Source organism: Cheilinus undulatus, linkage group 9, assembly GCF_018320785.1.
Source record: "Cheilinus undulatus linkage group 9, ASM1832078v1, whole genome shotgun sequence".
NCBI lineage: Eukaryota > Metazoa > Chordata > Actinopteri > Labriformes > Labridae > Cheilinus > Cheilinus undulatus.
Window position 1 is genome coordinate 29,515,696 of NC_054873.1, and position 22,055 is coordinate 29,537,750.

Here is a 22,055-nt window from a genome sequence, read left to right on the forward strand (position 1 = left end):
ATACCAGCATACATCGTAGCCTGCGGTTCAGCGATATTTAGTGGGAGTTGTCATCTTACAGTCTGTAGACTTCAAACTTGATGTCGTATGAGATTCGTGTCACACAATGCATGCCAGAAACGTATAAGACTGCTAAAATCACACAGTCTGGAGGAGGCATAACAGTCTGATCATGTTCATAATATATGGATTTAATGGGTGACTAAAGCATAGAAATATAAAAGGCAGAGAACCGCTTAAACCACATGACATCACACAACCCAGCAGACCAAAACATGGTGGCCTCTTGGTGAGTTTATAACTGAAAATTGTTCTCAAAATGCAGATAGGGATTTTTTTGTTCAATACACATATAAGAGATAAATATATTTATCCATTTAGATGAACTTGTCTTAATGCACCTTATCAGTAACATTTAGATGGTAACAGCTGATACAAACAATACAAAATCATTAACCTTCTGTTCTAAAAACTGGCCTTAAATTGGTTGTGTGTTTATTTCCCACAGTTAATAATGCATTCCAGTTTGCCAGCATCATCCACTGGATCAGCCTGGCTATCCTCTCTGTGTTCTTCACTGAGGTGAGTCTCATAGATGTCCTGTCTCACTTACAGCTGAGGCAGCGGCCTGTCCATTAATGCTATGTTGTGCAGTATGTAGGGCCGCTAAAGTACACCAACAGATCCTCATTAGAATACTAACAACCCCGAGAAACGACCCATGCCCTCTGTCACAGCTCGATTAGATTCTGATGAGGAGACGTGAACTTGTGTACGGCTCCATTTAAAGTCTGCTTAGCAGAAGTGACAACCAAATCACACCAAAGACCTACATCAGTATTCAGATTTTAAAATACTTGTTCACTGCTGTTGTTAGAGCTGGCGCAGTCCCTCCCTCTTGGGTTTTTTTTCATTGATTCACAGCACAAACACTTTAAATGCAGATGGAGCTTTTCTGTGCTGCTAGTTTTAAATAATTTCAAGGCTGCAGGTGTACTCTATTGATTACCATTTTCTTTACTGCAAGCCACATTTGTCTTAGGTCCCTACACCAGACCACCCCGCTGCTAACTTTTGTGTAGCTGGAGTGTTACTTATCAATAAAAGACTCCCCTTGTGATACACGGAAAAAACAGGAAGGGTTTTTGCTTCAGTGCAACCTTGAATATGTGAAATGAGGATGGGGGCTAAGTGATGGATGCGGCAAAGACAAAAGGAGAGTGGTTTGCCTTCTACAGCCCCTGCTGCATCAGCATAAGCAGCTACTTGTGGTATCTCTTATTGTTTGTATGAAATCCTATCACATCACTTGTGATGAGTATGAAAATGATGTCAGTGATGAATGAGCCAAGGCCAGATAAAAGAAATCTGGATTGTAACTGCAATTGTCTTCCACTGTGCCTCTCAGGGTTATCATTAGCAGACACTATGAGGTCTTGGCTGTCATTTAACCTACTCTGTCTTTGTCCTTCTGTCTGTCTCAGACGGTGTTCAGGATCGTGGTGTTGGGGATATGGGATTACATAGAGAACAAAGTAGAGGTAAGCTCCCATGGGTCCCGTTAGTGCTGTTACTCTGGGCCCCTTTCACTGCAGTGTCATTCCCCCAATGTCAAACCACAGTGAAAGCTTCAGACATAAAAGTTACCGTGTGTGTTTTTCTCAAGGTGTTTGATGGAGCTGTCATCGTCCTTTCTCTGGCCCCCATGGTGGCCTCCACAGTGGCCAATGGCCCCAGTAGCCCCTGGGACGCTATCGGTCTCATCATCACACTGCGCATCTGGAGGGTCAAGAGGATCATTGACGGTAAGGCTGGGAGGAGCCGATCCCCTGGTGTCCTTTACTGTCAGGTCACAGAGACAGATACTGCAGTGTGCTCTCTGCAGTATCGTCAACGTTATTATACGATTATTGTTTTTTTTTTATTATTTTAGTTATTCAAACCCAGGGAAGAAGGTAGGACTTCATTAGCTGTAGTAAACCTATCATTAAAAGCTTATCCCATAGCTACAAAGTGCAGAGATGTTATTAAACAGGTGCATACAGAGGAAGAATGTTTTTTTCAGTAAAGTTGCTCCCCCTTGTGGCTTTTCAGTGTAGAGCAGTGCAGACAACCAGGTAAGTGCAGAAGGTGTGAATTGCCTTAAGTATACTGTTGTAAAAGTGCCTGTAAAAATAGTTTAAAAAACAAATAACATAGGTATTTTATTGTCATGAGAAAGGAATGTAAGACAGGCTTTCATAATTGATATTCACAAACACCAAAGGTAAACTGGAAGAAGAAATGAGCAAATCAAGCTGACTTCATGCATGTTTTTAACATAATTTATAGAATCATTTGTTTGCATTTATGACCTGATTATTTTAATCCAACACAGAAATTAATTCTAACCCTGACTTTTTGTTTTAGCCTATGTGCTGCAGGTGAAGGTGGAGATGGAGTTGGAGATTCAGCAGTATGAGAAGGCCAAAGCAGTGAGAGAAGAGCAGCTTGACCGTCTCACCCAGATCTGCCAGGAGCAGGCGGTATGATCTTTGTTCTCTGAAGTATTTAGTGTCTAACTGTCTTATGGCTGCAGGTGACCAGAGGAGGGCAGCAAAATGCAATGCAAGAGACTAAATTAAATCTCAGGCTGCCTGGAGAATTGATCCCAAATCATCACTGCGTTACATTTTTACTGAAGTTTTGTGGATGTTGGATAGTAGCACTGTGCAGTAGATTATTGACTGTCACAGGTTGATAATGGTAGTTCTTTTCCTGTTAATAAGTCATCAAAGTGAATGCGTGCAGTATGTTTAAATGTGGAGATAACACAAAAATGTAATGTTAGTAGATTGTACATTATGTTATATGTGTTGAACTGCCCTAAGAAATCTGCATACGTTTCCTCTGAATATCAGAGAAGTGACAGCTCCTGCTCTTCTATTTGTCCCTCTCTCCTTTCAGTTTGAAATCAGGCAGCTGAGAGCCCACCTGGCCCAGCAGGACCTGGATCTGGTAGCAGAGCGTGAAGCAGCCATGCAGATCCACCATATGTGGGGTAAACAGAGCAGCAGCTTCCAGGAGGTGGACGGACTGGCCCCAGGGGCCTCTGAGTCTCATGGGCCAAATAAAGCCAGAGAGCCCGGGGGGCCTGCAGGTAAATCGTGTGGAACACCAAACTCTCTTGTATAGCAGGAGTTCAGAGACCTCTGTGCAGACAGGTAGTATATGTGAATGGTCACATGCTCAAATGTCCTCAGTGGTTTCTGGACAGGAAGTGGAAATGTTTGGAAATGCCAAAGGGTTTATGGTTCACAGTTTGGACTGGGTTAGATTTAAAATTCTGTCAGAATCAATAGAAAACATGCTAGCTTTTATCAGAACATTTCATGTTATTTGAACAAACAAAGAATAGGCATGAAGGGCACTGATTGCCGAGTGGTTGTGTCCTTGCACCCAGCTGTCCTTGAAGTGGGTGGCCTGGGGTCAGTTCAGATCCGTAACTCCTTTTCCGCAAATCTCCACTCTCTCCCCAATTTCTGACACAATAGCACTGCTATCCTCTCAATGAAGGCATGAAAAAAGTAAAAAATAGAAATAAGCACAACCAATCAGTGTAAATTTCACACTAGACTCAGAAAGTGAAGCCCCCTGTCTTAATGCTCAATGCTGGAGGAGAGGTTATTTTAGCATAGTGGAGACACACCACACACCCAGTGTCCTCTTCTCAAATACATCCATCTCACAATCCACATCAAAATTCTGGTACCACATCTAGATGGACTATGAACCTCTCCCACAGCGACAGGTTATAACTTACATGGCTTAAAGCAACAAAGCGCTGTCAGAGCAGGTGATGTTAGGGCTCAAAACACAGAGGCTTTTCCCTTATCAAAGCTATAAATCACAGCATGAGCTGTCATGCATCTGAGCTCCGGTGATTCTAGTCAGACATCCTTTTAACTGAGGCTGCTCTGCACGTCGTATTGATCATGTGGAGATGGTATCTGTCACAGATAGGGTTGAACAGTGAGCACTCCCTCTTGGGACACTTGTAAAATTAAAATGTGAATCACAAGCAGAAACTAATATGAGACGTCTAGCATCCCCGTGGGACCTCAGCACTTAAGGAAAAACACTGGGACTCATTTAGGAAAAACATTTTCATCAAGTGTCACTCATTTAAGTAGAGTTCACAAAATTCTTGAACTAATCCAGTGGTTCCAAACTTTTTCTGTCGAGCTACCCTTTGGCAGGTAAGAAACAGATTCCTTTTAAGTATTATCAATTAAAATGCCGCCACAATCGTGCAAAAGTTCAGTTCCAATGTTAACACCAGTACAAGTTTACCCACTGCCATTGCCATAGTAATGAAAATAAGAACATTACATATCAGTGACAGCAAACTGTAGAGAAACCAGCACACAATCTTCTTCCTCTACACATAAACGCTGTAAGTGGAGTTACTTTAAGTCTTCCAAAGGGGCATTTTCATTAACCTCAAATGCCATATGTGTATGCATCAAAGGTCAAAACCTCAGTTTTCAAAAATACCCACCGATGTGTGAATAAGGCCATGAGACAGTTTTCTACGATGAAGCAACATGCAATTTGAGGTTGATGTTAAGAAGCTGCAATCAGAAATAATAACACTAAACAGAGTTTATGAATCTAGTTTTTAACATCATCAGGGTCTCATATCAGGATAGATTTTACGGGTTAGTTTCTACTATATTTTACAAATTTCATTTATTATGTCAATACACAATTTTCTGCTGATAGAAGCCAAGAAATGCAGTAATGATTGTTAATAAACATATATTTGCTTTCAACTTCAAAAAATAATGGCTACATCTTAGCGTTTCCACCAACAAGCAATGCCAAGGTCCAAGTACTATAAAAAAGAAAAGGTTTATAACATCTGTGACTGTTCATTACTACAGTTACAAGAAAAAAATTTGAAAATTCATACTGGTTTCACTTATATTGGGTTTGACGGTGAGCTAAAACACATTAAGTGGCTGTATCTTTCTCTCCAGATCACCATGGGCAAGATGACATGAACAACTACATCAGCCAGTACTACAGTGAGCCTAGCAGTGGTGAGCATCAACTACTTCCTGCTTTGTTCCTAAAGCTTGTTTTGCTCCACATTGCTGTACTTTGTGTTTTCTTGTAGATATGGGGATCCCAGACCCTGCACGCGTCATCACCACAGCAGCCATAGATGTTCACCTGCCTAATAACCCCAGCCAGCTCCCCTCTTCCTTGGTGAGTGCTGATGCGGTGCTGTCCAGCCGTCTGCAGCGGACAGGGAGCTCAGTCAGCGAAGCCTCCACCACCACAGTGTCCCGTACTAGCTTCAGTGCCCGGCAGCACAGCATCAGCAGCCACACGCTAGGCTCCACCACAGACTGCAGCTCCACTGTGCGCGAGGCCTCCACCTCCACAGATTACAGCGACCAGCGCTGCTATCCGCCACCTTACAGCAGTCCTCTCGCTCTAGGCACCCAGCCGCGAGGGAGTCCCAGCGCGGTGGTGCAGGAGCTGCTTTCCTCTTTGTCTGAGGACTCCTGTCTCACACAGAAGGGCCTGGACCCTGTTAATCTGAAACCACCCAGCCCAGCAGGTTCTACCAAAACCAGCCCTGAGCTGGAGCACAGGCTCAACATCTACAACAAGAGGAACCAGGAGAGCAGAGTCGGGCTGCACTCTAAACCTCTGATCCACCTGCAGAGCACTGAGCCTCTTCTGGAGGAGAAGTACAGGATGATGGAGCCAGTGGACGCTCCTGTCAGCCGCCTGTCAGAGACATAAAGACTGCCTGATGAGGTGACTCTTTCCTCGGATCAACTACAAAAAGTAACGCCCTACTAAACGCTGGTGTTTGTGGTCCCTGGCACAAACCGCGTGTTCTCTTGTTACTGACAGGACTGAGGGGATGAACCAAACACAGCAGCACAAAAACAAAAGATGGAAAACTGGACACGGCAGACTTTTTACCAGGCTCCATTTATCAGGAATCGACTCTCACAAAAATACTTTTCGAGTTTTATAAAAAAATAATTACAGAGAGAAACCAGCAAAAGGGCTCAAGCCCAACATTTTCAGACTACCGCAGAAAAATATCTGGCTTTTGATGTGACGAGTTGTGATTTCTTTCAAAGAAGTGAAGAATTTGCTGAATGGATCAAATTATATATTTAAAGGTCAGAAACTGTGAACAACTTCCTGCAAGCTAAAAGGCATGGATCTCTCACAAGTGCAGTGTATCTGCTGTTTTAAGTCAGTGTAATGTCTCCAAACACATTGAACAGTCCTCTTTGACTGGACTGCAGCAGGGTACATCAGATCACATGTTCTTTCTAACTTTGTCTTTCTATAATAGCAATGTTAACATTTTTATTCAAATTCTTTTCACTGGTGGATGATTAAAAATATTCACAGTTTTTATCTTGGTGCAATGACTAAAATCAGTGCTTACTGAGATTTTGCAAATACAGCATGCCCTTCACAAACCTATTTAATTAAAAGCCTACCTGCATAAGTTAGGCTACCTGATAATTTTAATATCATTCAGGTCTAAAAAGTTACATTTTTAGTGATTTTAATGTTAGGATGCTGTGTTAACAATCCAGGATGTGTTTGATCAGTTATATTGCTGGCAAAAATGTGAGGGGCAAGAAAATGTTGCAGAAAATTTAAGCATGAATTTTCAGGATTTGTCTCTTTCAAAAACTATTGTTCTGTCAGCAGGCATTTTCTATCTCAATCATGGAAAGAGGGTATTGCAAAATGACTCAAATAAAAAGAAAACATGGAAAAAGAGAGCAAGTTATGGGTTGTGAATTTAATACATGGCTTTCCAAAAAGCATCTCAAGAAGTTAAAATTCTCCAGATTAACACAAAGATCTACATCTTACAGTCAATTGTGTCAAAAAATTAGAAATCAGGGGACAAGGCAGGCATTACCGCAGATGTTCTTTACTGCACCAGAAAATTCAAAAATTACAACCAGTACTACTGTAGGCCAAATAGCAGCCTGTGGCATTTACTTCTAGTAAAAGAATGGGCTCCTGTTTCCAGTCAGAGATATTAAAAATCATTTGCAAACGAAGTACATCAAAGTCCACAGCGTTACAGTATGTTAAGGCATTAGCCATGGTATCCTACGGTGGCTCTCTGGTGCTTCATCTTGCCAGCCCAGGTTCTCATGTTTGTCTTTACTTGCTCAGCGCCTCGGTCATCTCAGGTACAGCCTGATGAGAAAACACGTCAGAAACGTCAATGTAAAACCATACATGATTTAAAGCTGCAGTCATGAATGAAGTAAATATTTTCTTCTAGCCTTAAGGCAGCAGAACTGTAGTAGTCTTGATTTCTTTAACTTGAGTTAACCTTTCTAAAAATACCTGTGTACTTAACTTTAACACTTTGTTATAATTAAAATATTGAATATCCATCCTGCATTGATGCAACCTCTGACACTTCACCCACCTATTTATAATCTATGCAGCTTATCTTGCTTTGGGTTGTGGGAGTGGCAACAGATCCCATTTGTCATTGGGCAAGAGGCAGGCACATCCTGGACTAGTTACCCAATGACAGCTCAGCCACAGGCTGACATGTAAGGTGTTTTCAATATGCATTTTTATGACAGCTACATAACAAAAGCTCAGCTATCTATGCATCTTGACACATTCCTACATATACGACAACAGCTTGATATTATATATCTCCATCTTCTGTTACTACTATTTCAGTCACAACCTCCTCAGATGGCACAGGGGGAGTATCACCTCGTCCCTACTTTACGCCGCTTCATGAGGGCACAAATATCATAGCTTTAAATGCCACAAAATTGAGCCTCAGAAACAACCAGTCAAACTCACACCTAAAAGTAATTTAGTTTCTCATCAGCCCAACAAGCATATTTTTGGACACTAGTGATGCAGAACGAGATCCAACACTTCGAGGAAAATGGGCACTAAAATACTAATTTTTGAAATGCTGGGCATTTAGTTTTAAAGAGGACAAATGCATAAAAGTTTTAAGATAAAAATGAAGACAATTATTATACTAGCTGTCCTTGTCAGGGGAGGAACTTCTGGAGGATCTGACTTATCATTCGCTTCCCATATTGTCCAAGGTATCAACTGTCCATTTGAAGAAAAAGTAGAAAGCCCATCCATTTTAATCAGCCATATGAGGAGTGATCACATGTAAGCTGATCTCACCCAGCAGGTTACAACTGCGCTGCCACTAACTACTATTACTAGCCACATCTACAGAGTTTGACAGGACACCTGTGCTGCTTGTGACCCAAAGAGCAGGTAAATAAAACATGACCAACAGGACACACAAGAAAATATAACCTACTACATTTTCACTAGCAGCACTGGGATCCAGTATTAATGCCAACACTGCTGGCTCATTATCCCCAGCTACCAGCTTGCTACAAGAAAGCAACTAGGCGTGTAAAAGGCCTGGCAAGATGAGGCTGAAGTGAAGCCATCTTTTAAGTGCTATTGATCAATTTTTATATCCTTTGTGATGCTAATGTGTTTTTTTTCTCACAGCAAGATCAGCCACTTGACTCTTCCCTGATTAATTTAAGCACTCAATAATTTAACAGTGCAACATTTCCATTAGGTGGAATAAGGCATCGTGCAAAATTTATCAGTGAGAATGCAAATATTATTTTCAGACTGCCACTCTAGACTCAGAGCCATAAATATGTACACAGGAAGTCCAGCAGAACTGGCATGCTGATTGTTCTAGCCTTGTTATCAGAAGTTTCCTGATGTAAGATCACTTTTTACTATAGCAATGTCAATCCTAGACATTTACCTTGAAAAGATCTGCCACCAAACCATAATCAGCCACCTGGAAGATTGGAGCTTCTGGGTCCTTGTTGATGGCAACAATAGTCTGGATAAAAATAGAGCATTTTTAGAACAATACTACAACAAAATCAGAAGCTCAAAGCCTGTATCTGAGGTGGGTACGTCTCCTACTTTGGTAAAACAACATGAACGATGATCAGTTTGGCAGTTTTAGTGAGGAGCAATGTAAAATATAATAAAAAATTAAATCATACAAATTCAATAAGCAATGCAAAAACACTTTGTAGAATTACTACCAAGTGTCTTGAAGACATCTCAAAAGAGATCATGCTAATCTTCATCAAGATAGAAAACTAGTGGGACATTTCTTATGTTTTAAATATGCAGGAAGTGAGTATACCTTGCTGTCTTTCATTCCAGCCAGGTGTTGAATTGCTCCTGAGATACCAACTGCAATGTACAACTCCTGAGGACATGAAAAGAAGAAACATGAAAAGTGTTTCCTTGCATGTAAAAACAAGGTGTGATCTCAAGCTTAAAGGTAAACACCTAAATGACTGTACAGCAGGGCTGACTAATGATATTATGACTACAACTGTGTAATCTATCAGGATGCTGGGGCAGGGAGCACGGGGTCAGTCCCCCCAAATCCCTGGGGGGAAACCAACACTGCCTCTTAGTTTAATGCACAGCCATATGAATATTTCAGTGCTTATTTAATGTAACAGCTGAAGTCTCAGAGGAGCAAAGCATAAATATGTAAACGACAGTTTCTCAACACAAAAGAAAACGCGACTTTTACACTTAGGAGACTAAAACAACAAAAATCTGCTGATTTCTGTTCCTTTTCCACAGACATGTGACAACTCACTCACAAGGTTTGAACCTTGAAAAAGCCCAAAATTTCTGGCTTCTTTAGGATTCACTTTTGGTAATTTCTCAGTGGTTAACCTTACACCTGTGACTTTTAGTCAGCCTCAAACAAAGTAAGCTGTTTAATCATCTACTTTGGAAAATGACACTGTAACTGCTTGAAAAGTTTTCAATTGTGCCTTTTTTAAGGTAGTGAATTCAATTTTTCTTTGACTGAATGCAATTAAAATAATAGATCTGAAAGCTGAAAGATGGGACTGGTTTAAAAAAAATACAAAAAAAAAAAAAAAAAACACGCTTGTCAAAACATTTAGAAAATCAAATTTGGACAGTCTGGCCTGACCTGCAGCTCTAACCAGTTATCCAGTGCACTCTGCTTTAATGGATCTGCTAAATCATTTAGGGCCCTTAGTGTGCCATTCAGTACTCTTTCCGGGGTCTAATGTGTGGATAATCACAGCTGGGGTAACTGGGCTGAAACCCATAATGGGAAGTTAACCTCTTTAAAAGAGCTGAGCGGCTGCTCTGATCGTACTGGATTGCAGGCATGCTGTGTAAAGGGAAACATGCTTCTGTCAAAGGCAACAAACCCATCCGCTCTGATACTGAAAGTGAAGTTAAACACTTCCTGCCTTCAGACATTTTCCGGACGTCAATTGCTGACATTTAAAAATCCTTGATAGGTTATTTTCTTGATCTGTTGTTCAAGATGAAATGTATCCCAATAAACACTTTAGTAGATTAATAACTCACCGGTGCTACAATTTTGCCTGTCTGTCCAACCTGCATGTCATTTGGGACATACCCAGCATCCACTGCAGCTCTAGATGCACCAACTGAAAAAAGAAAGATGCATATTTAGCTGCACCTTTATAAAATTCAAGTGATCTGCTAATTCATAATCCAGCGAAAATCCATTTCTACCTGCAGCATTCAGCTTGTCAGCAAGGTCATACAGCAGCTTAAAGTTTTCTCCACTCTTCAAGCCTCTTCCTGAGAAAAGAAAACATCAGTCCTAATCAACAAAACCAGAAGGATTGAAGTTTTTAACTCCAAAAATGCAAGAACGAATTCATCTTAAAGGTGAGTATTGCTTAAAAAAGAACAGAGACAGTGACTTGAAAAACAAAACAAAAAAATAACTGAAAGTCAGGGCGCAAAGTGATCTCCCACCTCCTGACACCACAACCTTAGCACTGGTCAGCTCTGGACGGTCACTCTTTGTCAGACTCTGTTCAAGCCACTCAGAAACTCCAGTGGTAGCAGATACAGCAACTGCAGTCAACAGAGCAGAAAATGAACTTCAGAAAGTTTAAATTTATTTGTAATGACAACAAGTATCATTTGACAACACAAGACAAGCCATATGCTGGCATCCTAAATTAGCATGCCCTAGGACAAACATACAGCATAGGCTAATGTACCTTCTTCTGTTGCAGCACTTCCTCCCTCTGTTGAAGCTGCCTCAAAGGATGTCCCTCTGACAGTAAAGACCTTGATCGGCTCGTTACATTTCACCGTGCTGAGAGCATTTCCTAAAAATCAAAACATTATTACCCTCAAATAATAAAAGCTTTAAAGAAGTCATCAGTAAAGACCTGTCCTGGGGCGCAGGTGGCAGAATGGATAAGGCGCACACCCCATGCACGCGGACGGCCCGGGTTCATATCCGGCCTGAGGCCCTTTACCGCATGCCTCTCCCCACTCTCTTCCCTGTTTCCGACTCTATCCACTGTCCTCTCCTCTATCAAATAAAGGCACAAAATGCCCAAAAATAAACCTTAAAATAAAAGACCTGTCCAAGCCAAGTCTTGCAAAACTGAGCAGTGGCTGAGTTGAATCTTTTGTCCTATCAAAGCTGCATTAAATCCAGTTTTTAAGATCCAGAAAAGATGAAAGCTCTTTGCCTTCATTGAGTAGGACAGCTGAAGAGAGAGAGGAATTCTGGAAGAGAGAGTGGGGGAATTATACACAAAATAGGGCAATCCTGCAACCAGTGTGTCAAGTACTGTAGCCTCTGCATATGAGCGCCTGCTCTACCAACTGAGCCAAACTGCCACCTTATATCAACTTTCTAAATAATAATACTAGAATATATACTTTTAATATAAAGGCTTACCTGCATATATGGTTCTGACAAAAGTGTCTGGAGACTTGATCTCAATAATGTCTGAAACTGGAGCAACATCCAACTTAGCCGCCACTCTGGGAAGCAGATTCTACAGAGGATAAAGGTGAGAGTGCACACAAAGGAATTTAGAGGAGATTGAGGTACTATAGTTCACAAACAAATTCAATGATGAAGAGAAAGGTGTCTTTATTTTGTAAACAAGAAAACTGTCAAAGTCATGGAAGAATCCACAGCTTTTCGAGACTGTGGTGTTTAGAATATGTGTTAAACTAAAATTAATTCTAAAATGCCTTGCATAATATTTTGTACCATTTTTGTCTCTAACTAACCTTTCCAAAGGCAGAAGCTCCAGCACAAATGTGGGTGTAATTGAACTGCTTTTGTGTTGCCAGGACAAGTGGGGTCAACTCCTCTGAAGAGAAAAAACATTAGTAACAAAATCCAGTAGATCTAGATGTGGCTGAGACACTAGCAGTGCCAGCTTTAGACAGTTTACAGAGAAGAGAAATCAAATAAAAAATAATATTCCCTTCAGCAAGGACGTATGATTCCACTGTTTACATGCAGGACTGTGCAAAAAGACGCTACTTATTTTGTGTAACAGGAACACAATCATGCATGTGGTCTGTAGGTGAAGGTTAAATAAACAGGCATTGAGTGTCCTTCATGAAACATACCTGGAAGGGAACCTTTGTATGACGCATGTTGGGCAACCAGAACTTTCTTTACACCGTGTACCTTGCTAATTTCTTCTGCAACCTGAGAAGACAGAAAACCACTTCTTGAGTCATAATGCCAAACTTTAAATATACTGCAATGTTGCTTTAGATAAAAAAAGAACAGATTTGTTTAACCTTAAATAACTTGAAAGCCTACCTTTGCACAGTCTGTTCCAGCAACCAGACAAGATACCTCTCCACCCAGCTTACTAGCAGCTGTGATGGCATTCAGAGTGATAGGGGTCAGCTTTTCATTGTTGTGCTCTGCAATCACCAAGGTGCTCTGAAACCTCTGAAGGAAGCCGGTCTGTTGGGGAAAAGGGCCACATCTTAATATTTGATGAACAGCTAAACCAAAGCCAGTCATTTAAGACGGATCACTGACAATAGATGCTGCATAGATCAACTTTAACAAATAAAAATGAAAAGGACAAAATGGGGGAGGGTATCAATACACATCACTGAAAACATTTTTTAAGCATCTCTAAAATATATACTATAATTTTCCAGCATAAAATAGTAAATAAATGAAGACTACTGAGAACTACTTAGACGCCTGATCTGTTGTTACCACTCCTTTTCTATGCATGATGTTTGGATGTGATCAGGGTCTACAGGCAAAATGAAATTATTTATGTGTGCAGTCACAAAATAGTTAATATATTACTTAGAAGTTAATACTAGTATTACTGTATTTTGGGGCTACTGTTAGCTCATTTTAGTTGTGTAGCCTTTTTGCAATGTCAAATTTTCTCTGCAAATACTGAGACTGGATCCTTCAAACATAGATTACGCAAGGAATCAGTTCAACCACAAAATGAGCTGCTTTAAGGTCTGTCAAAGTAAAACAGGATCATACCAACCCCATCTGGACATGACTGGACACTTATCAGTTCATAAAGGTCATTCACACATGGGAGTCAAAAGGAAAAATAACTATACACTGCCTGGTATTCAAATCTGAAAAATAAAGCTTACTGTAGTCTTATGTCGCTATAAATCTGTCTAAATATGCTGACCTAAAAGCTTTCAGTAACACCTGCCTCGTCGATGACAATTTTGCACTTTCGTAACAGCTGTTTTCGGGGTTTCATAACTGCTAGCCTACCTGTGCTAACAACAGATAGCAATAAGAAAAAAAGGACGGGAGCAAATTTGAATACGAAAACCCCATACCGCTGCGCCTATATCTTATTTATATAAGTCTGACAGAACAGGTCGACACACCTGTCACATGCAAATGACTGCATGATTTTCCAGGTGACAACGGCTTGTACTAGATACGACTGAATTAGCTAGCAAGCTAACAGCTACTCCAAGAAAACAAACAAGTCATACCGACTACGTTTTCCACGCGCCCTCTGCCATGAATAATGAACACAATGCCTGCGTGTACATGAAAGGTAACAATGCCACAGTCTCACCAACTGTTTCAGACTCGTTCTGTTTAAAGCTCTGTTCATCTTGGACCCTTCTCGTTGCCTTGCTCCTCAATGCTGCAGAGAAGAAACTGTGTCAAAGGTCGTATGCGTGGTGACCAATTCTCGCGAGATTCGCCGATCCACAACGAAAACTTCCGGTCAGAACGATCGCTCTCGCTCTCCCGTCATCCTTCTACCAAATCAATGAGGGAGAGTTGAGGGAGTCTTTTTCATGTTATAAGTTATGAGTTAAATGCATAAAAAACTGTTTTTCAGTCGTATATAGTCCTCCCATAGGGCCTTGTGATGAAATACCATTGAAGATGGGATGAAAAATGTATAAAATATCTGGGAGTTCATTTTCTCCAAGATCTCGACCAGCTGAACTTGATTATAGATCGCCTAACAAAGAAATTCAAGCAGATATTCATGGATAAAGTTTATTACCATATTTAACTCACAAACTGATTAGATCAAGATGAACATTCTGCCAAGGGTTTTATATCTTTTTCAGTCAATACCTATAGATGAACCAGATTAACAGCTTTGAGGATGGGACAGACTATTGTCTAAATATGGTGTGGGGTTTAGGAGGGGGCAGTTACTATAAAGCAGCCCAGCGTAGACTCTAGGTTGATGCAAATGGAAAGAGATTGAACAGTCAGTGGGAGAAGAACTACCAGTTAATACAACGATTGGAGATCCAATGCTGCGTGATCTCCTATAAGATACTGCTAACCCATTGGTCATTAGTTCAGTACAAACTTGGAGTAAAAAGAAACTAAAGTAGTTTAACAGGATGAAGGTAGCAGAAATTCTGAAATGGTTTGCATATGACCCAGAATTTACACCAAACAAACAAGACAATATTTCAAAAGAGTGGACTTCTGCAGGACTAAATACATATTTCTCCCTCTCAGTGAGGTCCATCAGGATTTTTCAAGTTCTTAAAGGAGATATTGATGTACAAAACCAACACTTTTAAAGGTGCTTACAAATAAGAAATTATACGACAAAAAAAAATCATCCAAAACACCAATGCAGGAAATTAATTACTCAAAATATTCATAAAAGTATATGAAGATAACCCCTACAAAAAAGTTATCTCAAATGTATATGTGAGTCTCCAGTCTCTTAAGAGAGAAAATACAATTATTGTTTAATCAAGATGGAAAACAGAGAGCAAAGTGATAATTTCACAAAAACAATGGGGAAACATTTTCAAACAACAGTGGAAGAGAACCAGCTCTCAACCCTGGAGAAAAAAGTCACTGAAAAATGTAATGTTATATATCTGTACCCCTATACAACATGAAGCTTTTTCCAATCAGACAGAGACAAACCACTTCCATATAGTTTGGAAATATTAGAGACTGTCTTTATGACAAGAAAATTATCCTTATTTTAAGCCATTGTATTTGGTAGATTTCAAGGAACTTGAACTGAGAAAGAATGCTAAATACTTGTTAAGAACACTGTGGTGGCATGCAAACAAACAAAAAAAGATAAATGTGTTGAAAATTGGGCAAAATGGTTGACATATGTCTTTTTTTTTCAGATCAGACTTATTGCAAACTTTTTTCTAATTTAACTTCCCTGTTTTCTCTTTATCTAGTCTATTAAGTCTGTAAGGTTATGCTACTTTATGTGAGAAGTTACATCATATAGTTCTGTATGTATTAACTGACCATTTAACTACCATTTAAAATAACTCAAAAACAGAATGACCATGATTATAATTTAGAGGAGAATCCCAATAAGTAAAGACTAATTTTATTTTTTATTTTTCATCTACTGTGTCTTCCTCACACTGATGCTCCCCTCTTGTCCGCAGAGGAATGTGCTTTCATGATCTGACTGATGCAGTGTGGTGATCGCTCGGTGTATTCAAAGTGCTCATCCAGCCAGTAGAGGGCGCTCTACAGTAGGATGAGAACTGATAAACTACTATCGACGCTCCAAAAAAGATAAAACACAAAACTGACCAAGCTGAGCCAAAAATACATGTAAGTTTTCCGGATTATTTTACAGCAAACAGTCAGGTCAACAACAAAGCCAAAGAAATCCAGCTGTAAAATACAAGTATAATAGGAATAGTATTATCATTTTTATCATTTATAAAAGTTTAAAAAGGCAATAAAGCCCTCATATCCTGTAGGCCTATATTTAAAGTTTTACACTATACTGACATAAATCAGAACAAATATAATGGACCCAGAAATAAAAGTCTTATTTCACCTTAAAAACACAAATATCACAAAGTACATACAGACAAGCTGAGCATTCACATATTCAGATTACATAAGTACTGCAAAAGGAAATTAACATATGACTAAAACTTTGTCACAATAAGGCCTGCTGATTGTATTGTAGCCTAATTCAATAATGAGAATTTGCGTTTACTCGTGACACAGATCCACGCAGAAAAAAAAAACCACAAAAAATGAAGGAAAAAAAATCTACGAAGCTGGTCAAAGGAGCAAAGAGAAAAAAAAAAAGAGAGAGCAGGGGTCCAGGAGGAGATTTGCATGGTCCCCTCTCTCCGCGGACCCACAGAGGTTCAGGTCTGCAGACGTCACTGGTCGAGAGGACCTTTGTTTTCTCTCCACCTCTCGTTGGAGGAAGTTTATCACCCAGCCTGGGACGGGACGGTCTCATCTGCCGCTCCTCTCCTCCATCTATCGGCTTGGACACTGCGCTTTTTCTCCTGTATGGTGGATATTCTGCTTCATACTTCTTTCTTGGATGATATGGGGGATCATTCCAAAAGTACGTATTTCCTCGATTATTGCAGCTTTTGCGTTTTTCTTATATTTTTTCTATCATTTATGTTGCGTGTGGCAATGCCGATTCTTCTAGATCATGTAGAAAATTGCAATAATAAAGTCTGCGCTAACGAAGTAACATTTTCCAAGTTTATTTCTTTAATATCATTCTGAACTTCTAGCACGATTTTAGGGTGCCATTTGCTCTGGCTTACAGTGTGATATTTTTAGCCCTCCGTGGTCTCATAATTATCCAGTTATAATTCTGGAGAGATCCACATGTTTGTTGTGATCAAACATTTTCTCTCCTTTAGGTGAAGGGGGTTTAACAGGGATGTCATGGGGATTAAAAGAGCGCGCGCACTGTTGCATTAATACATTCCCCCTCTCACACACATATATACAGAGAAGTCTGGAATCGCAATGTGTGTGGGCTGTGGAAGTCAGATACACGACCAGTACATCCTGAGAGTGTCCCCGGACCTGGAGTGGCATGCCGCGTGCCTCAAGTGTGCAGAATGCAGCCAGTACCTGGATGAGACCTGCACGTGCTTTGTCCGGGACGGAAAGACTTACTGTAAAAGAGATTATGCAAGGTAGGGCTTCTTTCTAAAACTTCCTATTTTAAAGGGAAGGCGCTGTGCATATAAAAAGATATAGAGAGGTGGAAATAAAGGACAGATTTAAAAGGCTATTAGCCACTTTTTGGGCCAGCACTGAAGATAAAAAAGTGCAACATTGTGCATCACATTTAGGGTTGGATCAGTTTTAGAAATATCGTAATAAAATCAGTTTCTTTCTGTCTCTTTGTGTTGTCTGGAACAAAAGTTTACTTCATTCGTTTTAAATAACCTTAAACTGAGAACAAACACAAAATCTCATTTTCAGGCTATTTGGCATCAAATGTGCAAAGTGCAACATGGGCTTCTGCAGCAGCGACCTGGTGATGAGAGCCCGGGACAGTGTGTATCACATGGAGTGTTTTCGGTGCTCGGTTTGCAGTCGACACCTCTTGCCGGGGGACGAGTTCTCTCTGCGGGACGACGAACTGCTGTGCCGGGCGGACCACGGCTTGTTGTTGGAGAGGGCCTCCGCAGGGAGCCCGCTGAGCCCGGGGAACCTTCACAGTAGACCGCTGCACATCTCAGGTAGACTGCATACTTCTTTATAATGATGATTCAAAAGTATAGCCTAGCATAGAGCATTCACAAACAACGTTATTACTATTCTAAGTAGCCTATAATGACTATTTTTTATTTGTTCAAATGCTGGCCTAAAAAGTAAGCTTCAAAGTTTTTAATTTGTCATGTGACTTTAACAGGATAAAACGCTTATATTTGTCAGTAACTGAACGATATGCTTTGCTATTTATAATATTTTCTATTACTGGAAATCCCTCTTGATCAGGGACTATGAGATAAAGTTGAGTCTTTTTCTATTCCTCACTGGATTACATGGAATTTTATTATTCTTTAAATCTTACTTTTTCATAATAGTTAACATGGTTTTCAAGCATTGAAAAGTGTTTATTGGATGCTTTGTGTACTCATATTTTTCATGTATTTTTCTTAAACGTTTATGATTACGTCATACCCTGTCCTGCTTGGTTTTTAAAAAAATATTCAGGTCTATAAAAATACATTGTAACAGTTCTACTTTAATGCACTAAGGCAATGAAGTATCCAAAACTATTTTAAAGAACTGATTCAATGTCCTTCCCTTAGACCCTGTTTCCGTCCGTCATCCCCCTCATCACCGGAACCACGTGCACAAGCAGTCCGAGAAAACGACCCGGGTGCGGACGGTGCTGAACGAGAAGCAGCTCCACACCCTGCGGACGTGCTACAACGCTAACCCGCGGCCTGACGCTCTGATGAAGGAGCAGCTGGTGGAGATGACCGGCCTGAGCCCCCGGGTCATCCGCGTCTGGTTCCAGAACAAACGCTGCAAAGACAAGAAGAAGTCCATCATGATGAAGCAGCTGCAGCAGCAGCAACACAACGACAAGACCGTGAGTGGATCATCTTTTATACTTCAAAATAAAAGCAAGAAAATGCGACTTTAGTTAGCTAGCTTAGCTGTTCGTATCCCCTTTCAAGTGTATTTGCATTTATAATGCTTACTTACTGGGTCAGACCTTACTATAGGCCTAATGCTGTTATTCACCCCATTATTTAAAATTGATTTCATTTATTCAAAAAGTATCAAAAATATATATATTTTTGTAGTGCAATAAATTATGCTTTTAAATGTTGATAAATATTTGCTCATTTAATTATTTTATATTCCTGATGTGATATTGTATGGCTTTTCATGGTCTGTTAGTGACTTTGTGAACTGTGCCTGTTTTGGCCAGGCAATCTGAAAAAAAGATTATTAACTTCAATGAGGTTTTCCATTTTATATACAGGCTGAATATGCTACAACTCCTGTGAGTATCAAAATAAGTCAAAAAGCAACTCTTTTACTTGAAGACAAACAAAGTAATATGGCTGATAATATAAAAAGGCCCACAGATCTAATCTGAAATTTTAAAGGACTGTTTCCCTGGCTGACACAAAGAAGAAGTGTGGACAAAGATAAAACGATTCTTATAGTTCTTAATGGCACACTTTCATTTATCACAATGTTTTTCCAAATTGATGTAGGACCTCTTACTTTATTTTATTTTATTCCTTTTGAAAACTAATTCAAATTGTGTAAAAAGAAACATGTCATTCTATGAACTGCGTTCAGGACATTTGACAGGTGTATCATGTTATTGTGCATTTCTGGATCACTAATTAACCCATTTCACGACCATACATTTCGCCTGTTTTTTAAAATCTCATTGAGGCTACTTTCTGATTATTTTAATGATTAAGAAATTATGATTTTTAATTCAACTGTTCTCACGAGGCCTAACTGTTGAGAACCTTTTTAAAAAAAAAATACCTTAATGACTGTCAGTATCACTGAGCATTAGTTCCCTGATATGAGCTGTTTTCTTGCCCTCTGTAGAATCTGCAGGGCCTGACAGGCACAGCTCTGGTGGCAGGAAGTCCCATCCGACATGACAACACGGTGCAGGGGAATCCTGTGGAGGTGCAGACCTACCAGCCCCCGTGGAAAAGCCTCAGCGACTTTGCCCTGCAGAGCGACCTGGACCAACCAGCCTTCCACCAACTGGTAGGAATGCATTCAGTAAATAAAGAGCTAACCTCTGTGTAACATTGATTTAACAATGGCGCCATAAAACATATATTGAGTTCTTATTTGTCTAATCAAGAAAGGCCTAAAAACAACGAACTGAAAAAAAAAAACATTCTGTGGGAACAAGAATAATTCTTAAATCTAATCTGACTTAAACCTTTTTTGTGTAAAATGATTCATGTTGAACAGCTTGCGCACGTGCCAAATTGTTTCTCAACACTTTGAAAACGTCACTCGCAGGCAGATATGCTGTCAGACTCTCGTGAGATTTTAAGCGCTGATGAACTGATAATAAACTAGGCTATTTGTGTGATTTTAATAGGATGCTTCTCCAGGGGAGAAAAGAAGGAAAGAACAAGGAAAATATAATTTTCCTGCATCTGTCTAGAGCTCCAGCATGACCCCGTTATCAGCACATTCACATATTAATGTGTAATTAAGGGTTTTTTTTTACGTCTGCCACCGGCAGAGCTCGTGATCATCAATTTTAAATTAAACGTTAAACCGAGAACCTGTGTTTTTTTCCGACAGGTGTCTTTTTCTGAATCGGGCTCTCTTGGTAACTCTTCGGGCAGTGACGTGACCTCTCTATCATCGCAGCTACCGGACACACCGAACAGTATGGTGCCGAGTCCCGTGGACACGTGAGGAGAGGCCTCGAGGTCAGCTGGAGCCCCGGAGCGCGCGATCAGGACAAGCGAGAAAAAGCAGCCGCGATGGCGGATTATGCTGGATGATAAATTAAGATTTCGACTGGAAAACTGGAGATCTGCCTGTCACCTGGACTTTTGAGCTCAGTGTTTGCTCAAGGACACCCCGGCAGGTTGTTGATGGACACGAGACTGTGGGCTACACATATCCTGATGCCAATGCCTGAACTGGCCATCACCTGGTGAATACGGGTTATAAACACGTAGCCCGTGTTGGACCTTTAGCTTATTGTATATTGGATCAAATATACAAACTGTGTACACGTGCATGATTTGTAAGTTTGACTCTTGTAAATGAATGGAACAGATAAGAGGAGCATTGTGCGCGTTTCACCAGAAAATAAGTTATTAATATTTATTATGAAGACAGACATATCCGAGCTTATCAATAAAATATTTCTAACTGATTATTGCATGCTAAATCCATTTGTTACCTAAACATTCTGAGGCTTTTTAAAAAGAACAATCGGCAAAATAAATCATTTTTGATCTAGATGGGTTCATCAGCCTCCATTAAACATAGTAGCTGAAATCATCATTGAAAAGCCTACTTTAGCTACAGTACTTAGGATAAGCATAAAAATATCAGATGGTCCTTTGTCTTTTAGAAAGCTGAAAGATTTTTTGCACAAAGCATGCTTATATTTAGGCCAGCTCATTTTCTGAGCTGAGTGGATCAATGACTGATGAAGGCTGGATATTATTGAGCGTTCTGCCCACATGTCATAGGTCAGTGATGGACACACGCTGGATTCACCTTTCCTTTCCTTTATAAATAGGTACTCTATTGCCTCCACATAAACGCGATCAGCATCTGTAGAAAAATAGGCATATTTTAATAGCCTCACCATTGATAAAAACGATCAAACTGGGCTTGTTTGCACAAAAGTCACTTCGCCATAGCAACCCGAGGCCTATTCTTACAAGTCTAGACAGAGGACAGGCAGCGGCGGCCTCTTATCTGCATCTGGCATCACCTGCAAAGGATACACTGAATGGACCCAAAACAAACCGATCAGCACACTGGGGACTCCCAGCCCCAGGACTCATCCTGCCGTGTCTTCAGTTTATTTTCATTTCAGTAGGAATCCTGATCGACAAACAGCCGCCGGACTAGAGAGCAGGCAGGTCAAGCTGGGACTGACACACTACACCTCAACAATTTGTTAGGGAGGATCGGCTTTATCAGTGAGGGAAACGCAGTCTCTTTGACACTCAAAATCCTGTTAAGTCCTAAAGACAAGCTGCTATAGGCTACCGAATCTTAAAACTGGACACAGAAGGAGAGAAGTAGCAAAATCTTTAAGAAACCTAAACTGTACTTAAAGTCAAATTCAATACATCCAGTTTAACTTTTACATACTGTTTGTGTAGCACTTTATAAATTTAGCGTTACTTTTGATTTGCATCAAACT

The 22,055-nt window shown here is 40.2% G+C and overlaps 3 protein-coding genes across 3 annotated transcripts in view; 2 read left to right on the plus strand and 1 right to left on the minus strand.

Moving 5' to 3' along the window:
* Positions 1–6,675, plus strand: part of tmem266 (transmembrane protein 266) — a 33,412-nt gene extending 26,737 nt beyond the window's left edge. Inside the window, exons 5-11 of the mRNA XM_041796470.1 lie at positions 509–582; positions 1,485–1,541; positions 1,667–1,805; positions 2,410–2,525; positions 2,947–3,139; positions 5,022–5,084; positions 5,162–6,675. Coding sequence (XP_041652404.1) covers positions 509–582; positions 1,485–1,541; positions 1,667–1,805; positions 2,410–2,525; positions 2,947–3,139; positions 5,022–5,084; positions 5,162–5,799 — 1,280 coding nt within the window. The 3' untranslated portion in view covers positions 5,800–6,675. The remainder of the gene's footprint in view (positions 1–508; positions 583–1,484; positions 1,542–1,666; positions 1,806–2,409; positions 2,526–2,946; positions 3,140–5,021; positions 5,085–5,161) is intronic.
* Positions 6,676–6,817: 142 nt separating this feature from the next.
* On the minus strand, positions 6,818–14,109 carry etfa (electron transfer flavoprotein subunit alpha). Its single transcript, XM_041796471.1, has 12 exons — positions 13,977–14,109; positions 12,710–12,859; positions 12,511–12,592; positions 12,163–12,245; positions 11,822–11,921; positions 11,127–11,237; positions 10,876–10,977; positions 10,627–10,695; positions 10,456–10,538; positions 9,230–9,295; positions 8,834–8,914; positions 6,818–7,242 (listed from the first exon to the last, which is right to left on the minus strand). The coding sequence occupies exons 1-12, from the start codon at positions 14,013–14,015 to the stop codon at positions 7,207–7,209; spliced, it is 1,002 nt and encodes a 333-aa protein (XP_041652405.1). The 5' UTR covers positions 14,016–14,109; the 3' UTR covers positions 6,818–7,206.
* Positions 14,110–16,684: 2,575 nt separating this feature from the next.
* On the plus strand, positions 16,685–20,760 carry isl2a (ISL LIM homeobox 2a). The gene is made up of 6 exons (XM_041796360.1): positions 16,685–16,742; positions 17,145–17,334; positions 17,627–17,886; positions 18,463–18,749; positions 19,739–19,906; positions 20,462–20,760. The coding sequence occupies exons 1-6, from the start codon at positions 16,685–16,687 to the stop codon at positions 20,576–20,578; spliced, it is 1,080 nt and encodes a 359-aa protein (XP_041652294.1). The 3' UTR covers positions 20,579–20,760.
* The last annotated feature ends 1,295 nt before the right edge of the window (positions 20,761–22,055 follow it).

Coding starts and splice junctions, on each gene's coding strand:
- etfa (XM_041796471.1), bottom strand. CDS start 14,015: ATGAACAGAGCTTTAAACAGAACGAGTCTGAAACAGTTG. Junction 12,860..13,976: donor GAACGAGTCTGAAACAGTTG/GTGAGACTGTGG, acceptor TTTCCCCAACAG/ACCGGCTTCCTTCAGAGGTT. Junction 12,246..12,510: donor ATACAAAGGTTCCCTTCCAG/GTATGTTTCATG, acceptor TTTTCTCTTCAG/AGGAGTTGACCCCACTTGTC.
- isl2a (XM_041796360.1), top strand. CDS start 16,685: ATGGTGGATATTCTGCTTCATACTTCTTTCTTGGATGATATGGGGGAT. Junction 17,335..17,626: donor TGTAAAAGAGATTATGCAAG/GTAGGGCTTCTT, acceptor TCTCATTTTCAG/GCTATTTGGCATCAAATGTG. Junction 18,750..19,738: donor AGCAACACAACGACAAGACC/GTGAGTGGATCA, acceptor TGCCCTCTGTAG/AATCTGCAGGGCCTGACAGG.